The sequence below is a fragment of the Pinus tabuliformis genome, chromosome 3_1 (assembly GCF_031772625.1).
Source record: "Pinus tabuliformis cultivar Carrire ecotype Pingquan chromosome 3_1, CPIR1, whole genome shotgun sequence".
Lineage (NCBI taxonomy): Eukaryota > Viridiplantae > Streptophyta > Pinopsida > Pinales > Pinaceae > Pinus > Pinus tabuliformis.
The window spans coordinates 262,877,493-262,884,487 of NC_142301.1; the positions used below are offsets into that span (position 1 = coordinate 262,877,493).

The following is a 6,995-nucleotide window of genomic DNA, read 5'->3' on the forward strand; positions in this document are numbered from 1 at the left end:
TTTTCAGTAAGAGAAAAAAAATTAAGAATCACCTGAGATCCATCAACTGCTTTCAATTTGCTTTTAGGAACAACCCTAATCCAAATACCTCTTGTTTCAGGCTCAGGTCTTGAACCAACTGTGAACCCATGTGTGGAATTGAGTAAAACGTTTAAGAGAAAAGATTTGCCACTGCACAAAAAAAGTTCGGAGGGAAAATGTCAAGCCGATTGTAGTCGAATCATAACGTGAGCTTTCTTCAAAGAGATCTGAGATAAATCTCCCCGCAAACATACTACCATCATACCATGCAACCAATTATATATTATACTGTGATGTCTAAATGTTTACTTATCCGAGGCCTAGGCAATTAATATTTAGAAGAAAGTCCAGAGGAAAAACACCAAGCGAGTTGGGTCAAGTGGTACATCAAGTGAGCTTACTTTGCAGAGACCCGGTTCAATCTTTCTGAGAATATGCTACCGTGTTAGTCTGTCCTATTATGTGTTGTATTGTATTATCTTGTTGTTTAATGAGCCTTAACTGAGCTTAGCCCTGTGCAATTATTATTTAGAAGAAATCATTCCCGGTTACGAAAAGTAAAAGTTCAGAGGAAAAAAGTCATGCGAGTTGTGGTCAAGTGGTAAATCAAGTGAGCATACTTTGCAGAGACCTGTTTCGATCTTTCTGAGAATATGCCGCCGTATTAGTGTGCCCTATTATGTGTTATATTGTGATATGATTAATAATCTCGTTGTTTACTGGGCCTAGGCATCGGCAATGAACATTTGGAAGAAATTATTTTCCGATGAAAAAATAGTTCAGACGAAAAATGTCGAGCCAGTTGTGGACCAGCGATAAATCAAGTGAGTCTACTTTGCAGACCCCGAGTCCAATTTTCCCAAGAATATACTACCGAGTTAATGATCCCTGTTATGTGTTATAGTGTGATTCCGATCGTTAACTGAGCGTAGGGCTAAGCAACGAATCTCAGTGTGCATGGCCTGAGTGATTTTTTGGAATGCAAACTCCTCGCAAGTGACATCTAAATGAAAGGTACAGCCTACTTCATTTCTAACAAATGGCTATTTATCCAAAATAAAAATTCAGAAGAAAGATGCACATGGGTTTGAAAGAGGGCACTTACCAATGATATGGCCCTACAACAGCCACAAAGGCCACTGGGTCCTCGATACTGGCCAATTTTTCAAGTACAATTTCATTCAACTCCAGCTTATCATGCCCTATACTGGGCATCAAAAGCTGCATGGGCTCGTCGTAATTATCCTCAGACAGTTGTGCAGTCTCTTCGTCTGGTATCCTCTGCTTTATTAGCTCGCTCAGTTCTTTAAGGCTGATGAATGTCTCTGGTTCGCCCTGGACCATGGCAGTATAACAATAGGCAATGATGACCATGGCAGTGAAGATAATATATGATAAATCCATCTTGGTATTCTCAGGTATTCTCAAATTTGAGGATGTGAGTGAGATGGTAAGGCACTGGTGTGTGGCTTCAGTGGGGCTTGAGTAGTAGGGTTGCAGCGAACAATAGCACCCACCAACTGAAAATTTGGTGTTGGTGATATACGGGCGTGCAGGAATTCAAATTAGTATTTGCTTGAATTTGAGTGACAAAGTATTGGGCGTTCCGGCTTAAAAATTCTTTTTTGGGGAAGTGGGGTTGAAATCTTGGTCTCCTTTTCTCAATCGCCCTTGGGTTTAGCATGTCCTTGCATTTTGTGAAGGAGAACAACAACTAGTTTATATAGCTGGTGGAAGCCATACCAACTTCCTGGGTTCGGCGCAACGGTGATGCACTGCAACTTCATTGGAGCTCCACGATAAAAATTGTTTCGGAGACCCTCTAAATAACGTAAGCAATACGCATCGTCCACCAGTGCGAAATAACGAGAGAAAATATATACGTGTGTTTTTTTGTTAGGTAAATGGATTAGCTTTTCTAAGAAGTTTCTTAAAAAAATTGTATGCATCATCCACCATGTGTATTAAAGAAATGAAATATATGTGTATGCCTTTTGTTCGGTAAATGGATTGGCTTTCCTAACAAGTTTCCTAAAAATATATTTCTATGTTCATATATATGGATGTTATATATTGTATATTATTTTTCTCGAGGAGAAAGGGACGAGGTCTTTTGTAAGGGGCTTTGTTTGTCAAGTTTGGTGTTAATCACTAAAGTCATGTAGTAGTAAAATTATTTGTGGTTTCATTTGTAGTTTTACTAAGTTTTTAGGGTTTTAATTTTGATCCAGGTGACATGTTTGAACTTTATTTGAACTTTACTTTTTGGTGTCGAAATAATTTTTTGCATTATGTAGTGTGTTTAGTGTCAAATCTATGTAAATTATAAAGAGGGGAGCCTCAACATATAAAAAAAATTCTATACGCAAGATTAATATGACACATACCTTCATCCACAAAGGAAAAGGTCACTTGAGCTCTAGTTAGAGCATAAGTGGCAATGCCCTACCAATGATTAATGTGAGTTTAACTCTCTTCCTGTATCACCCCAATGAAACCGCAGTGGGCTTTGATCCATGCATTGAATGTGTTATTCATGCAATATGGACTAATGATCTCCTATTGTCTCAATCCACCCAAGCTCTAGAAGTTTCCATAGTTGACTTGCCACAATAGCCAAGAGTAGAGCAAAAGAAAACAAGTGTATCAAAGCACATAAGACCAAAGTGAAAATCGTAATTGGGGAATATTTTGGTTCAATGGATATTATTGCTGTCATTGGTAGAGTTGTCGTCATCCATTTCTATGGTAAGATTGTAAACGTGAGTGCCCTTAAATCTTGGATTGAAGTAAAGTGTGTTGGGACATGGAATTGGCATCTTTTTGCATTCATTTTCCTAACTTTTCTTTACCCTTTTTGACTCGCAAGACCATACTTTGTCACTGTAATAGTCATTATCAACCTAAGTATGTCTCTTTTTATATGTCGTCCTTATGATCTAATTCTACTTGTAATTTGGCATAAGAACTATTTCTTTAGGCCATTTTTATTATAAAACTGGCAATTAGGTTGTTACAGGGTTTGTGGTATGTTGAGATGTTGTTGTAGGATTACACTTTCTAGTTTTGCCTCGCCAAGGACAGGACAAGGACTTGTTGAGCGTTGTTGTTACACATGAGACTTATTTTAGACACGTTGATCTCCTTTAATCAATCATGAAGACTGGTCTGGAAAATATTTGGTCAAAGTCAGTTCAACTGTCAAAGGAGAAGTCTATGTACATTGTAGCTAAAACAGTTAGAATTTTCGATCGATGATTATTATAATTTGGAAAAGTTGTTACAGCTTTGTCCTAACCTTGGAATTTGTTATCAAACTGTAAATATGTATTCTTGATTTAGATCACATGAGAATTAAAAGATTCTCATGATGATATTATCATTGTAATCTAAAATTATAAAGAGGTGCGCTCTCTGCCCGTGCGAGATATAAACATATAGACATACATAGAGAGGGGGAGAGCACCAACATTATAATCATGTATGTTTCATTAATGCAAATCTCAATCATTCATGGAACCATACTTTTTTGTTGACTAGCTTATGTGTTGTGTAGTGTACCAGCCCCTACTAGGAAGGAAGGATCCTCCTTGTTAGCAGGGATCATTGGTTAGGAAGGTATTGTAGCTATTTGGTTTATTTCCACTCAATTATGATTCATATATGATTGTTGTTATTGTTAATGTTAAACTTGTTAGTGTTTTAATGATTGCATAAGTATAACCTTTATATTGTGTAATAGCGTAGGTCCTAGACCAATCCCTTTGTTAGTGTGACAGTTATTTAATTCATGTTACAGCTTGATGGTGTGTTTATTTTATTTGAATGTGTGTTTCACCAACTATTTGAGTAAATGGTTTTGAGGAGTGTTGTTTCCTTTCAAATAAAAAGTGACTATGTGACAAAGAGGTTTTACTTTGTATTGTGTGTTTATTTCATGAGTGTGTGAGTAAGGTTTGAAAGCATAACAGCGAGAGTGATTGGATTGTTGAGAGTGTTATTACAACGATTGAGTTTGAGATTCATTAACACTAGTCATCATTTGTCCTTGCATATACTTTGCATGATAGCCTTGCAATAACAAAACCTACCCAGATTGACAATTAATGTGAGAGTTGGAACCATTGTTCTGAATTGAAAAAACAATTGTTCCACCCAACATTTTGGCATCATTGTCAAGGAAGGCTATTAGAGGTGCATATGTGTGACTAGTTTATCTGCATGCATTGATTGAAGTGTGGTAGATGTGTTCCTGATTCTGAAGGTCTTTCGGGCGGTAAGACAAGAGGTAAGAACTTGCACATCCCCTCAACATACCGAAGTGGGCTCAACTTTGTAACAATCAGGACACATAGGATTGCATTGCATGAGTAGTGAAGAAGAAAAGTACATTTCCCCCAAACAAACTAACTATGCAAGTCGACGAGGACGAGGTAGGAAGAAGAGGAATTGATACTTGGGAAGAGTAACTTTCATACAGGAGATCATTTCAAAGGCTGAGGAGGAATCTTCCACTTGCGGAAAAGTGACCAAGAAGAAGGAATCAGGGAAGGTTGTTTCATGTAGGTCAACATCCCCAACACATATTAGAGAAATAGAGTTTGGTGAACCTTCAATTTCATAAATTGGCCCCAGAGTTTCCAACCCTTTTATATCAGCAGAGGGTGAGAACCAAGATTTGAAAGAAGGGTACGAGGACATAGATGAACTTGATTTGGAATTGAACTCTAAAGCGGGATTGTTTGATCAGCATAAATTGGATTTTAGTAGTGCAATGAAACAACCTACTATTATAGAGGGTTTTGAAAATTCATTAGGACCACTTGAACCATTTGAGCAACCTGAACAACCTACACAACCCCCATCACCAAAAAGAGAGCAATCTCCTTCACCAGGGAAGCCACCTGTAACAACTGCATAGAATTTGCAACAAAATCAAATGGCAGGAAGCTTAGTCACTACTTTTGATTTCCCTATTGGGAATCTTCAAGGACAAGCTCCAATGAAAAACATTCCTTTGTCTGCACTCCCTACTTTTCAAGGCATGATTACATAAGATCCAAATACATTTATTTTTTAATTTGATGTCCTCTACAAAAGTTATGACTACATTACTGATGAACAAAAATTAAAGTTGTTCCCAACTACATTGAAGGGAGCAGCATTGAGATGGTTTATGGGACTTGGTAAGGCATTTATTAACTCTTAGGATGAGATGAAGCAAACTTTTCTAGAAAAGTATCAGGATTATTGTTGTTCTAGGGATTAGAAGGATGAATTATTTAGAATTTCCCAAACACCATATGAGAACTTCGAAGAATATGTTGAACATCTTCAATATAATTTACAAAGATCTCAACATAGCAATTTCGATAAGGAAATAGTTAAGACAGTTTTGATTAAAGGAATGAGGAATGATTGCGTTAACATGTTGAATCTTTTGGGAAAAGGGGGCATATCCAAGGAATTTTATAATGAGATTGTTCAGCTCTATCGAAGAAGTTCCAGGGGATCAACAAGAAATTGGACCTCAACACATGATGCCTCTGCTAGGATTTTAAAGTTAGCAAACAATATAGCAATAAGAGCAGAGATCGAGAATCTTCTAGAGAATTTTAAAATTGATATTATGAGCTTGATGTCCTCTCAGTTTAATGTATTGCAAGCAAAGAAAAAACAAATGGAGGTGGACCAAGCTCTGGCCATTTTCTGCTCTCGTTGTAGTAAGAAACATCCTTTGAGGGAATGCCCACTCAACAATCATATTATATGCGAGAGGGACCACTCTACATAACAATGTCCCTCGTTATTGAAGCTCAAGGCAATTTACAAGGAACCAAGAGAAGATGTTGAAGCAACATACTTCATTGGTACTAAAAAGCCTTGGAAACCTAGGCCATCAGGTGTCGTGCAAGAACCCTTCTTTTCTTTCAATTCTTGGTATGGTATGCATAATTCCCAATAAATACCTCAGTAGTTTCAATATTCAACAACTTAACGGTAGCCCGTCAACCCTCCTTTGGTTCAATACCAAGCACCCTAGCCATATTGGTGTTGGAAAATTCAAAGTGGCAGCGTATTATATCAGTGTTCCTTAACCTTAACATTTGCTTGTGAACTTAGTTAATATTCTTTTTGTTTTACCCTGAAGAAATACAATTGAGCAATTGGATAAGTTTTCCAAGAATTCTAACAGGGACTGCAAATATAATAGGAACAACGGAGGAGGTTATTATAACAGGGGTTTACGGACCCCATACCCAAGGGGAAAGGGAAAAATTTCTGCAAAATCTAAAAGCACTGAGGAGTCTAATCCCTGGAAGGCAGTGGATCGTAGGAGGGGATTTCAACCTGATTAAAAGCTTAGCGGAAAAAAGAGGAGGGCTAAGGAGAATGGATAAAGCAATGGAACAGTTTGGAGACATGATAAGGGAGCAGAGACTGATCGATATTCAAACTATAAATGAAAACCATACGTGGAACAACCGAAGAGGGGGAGCTAATCAAATTGCTTCACGACTTGATAGGTTCTTAATTTCCGAACAAATAATGATGAAAGATGTTTTCATAGAAGCCACAATTCTCCCGGTAGTAGGATCAGATCATTGGGCGATTAAAATGGAAATAGATCTCAAGCAAAGACCGAACAACAAACCTTTTAGATTTGAAGCATTTTGGATAAGAAATGAGGGGCTGATAGAGAAACTTGAAGAATGGTGGAGGAAGAGTGAACAAAAAGGAAAAAATAAAATGCACACCTTCCAACTCAAATTAAAGGAGCTGAAAGACAAAATAAAAAAGTGGAATAAAGAAGAATTTGGAAATATACTGGAAGAGAAAAAGCACCTAGAGCAAAGAATGGAAGAGCTGCAGCAGATGGATATTCTAGATGGTATACAGGAAGATAGAATAAAGGAAGAAGGAATTATAATAAACCAGCTAGAAGAGAGAAGGAAACAAGAAGAGATCTTATG

At 37.4% G+C, this 6,995-nt stretch overlaps 1 protein-coding gene across 1 annotated transcript in view; it reads right to left on the reverse strand.

Moving 5' to 3' along the window:
- LOC149186801 (uncharacterized) overlaps positions 1 to 1,880 on the reverse strand; it is a 281,601-nt gene extending 279,721 nt beyond the window's left edge. The window contains exons 1-2 of the mRNA XM_089411139.1: positions 1,127 to 1,880; positions 33 to 171 (exon numbers count right to left, since the gene is read on the reverse strand). Of these exons, the coding sequence (XP_089267265.1) occupies positions 33 to 171; positions 1,127 to 1,425 (438 nt within the window). The 5' untranslated portion in view covers positions 1,426 to 1,880. The remainder of the gene's footprint in view (positions 1 to 32; positions 172 to 1,126) is intronic.
- Between the last annotated feature and the right edge of the window lie 5,115 nt (positions 1,881 to 6,995).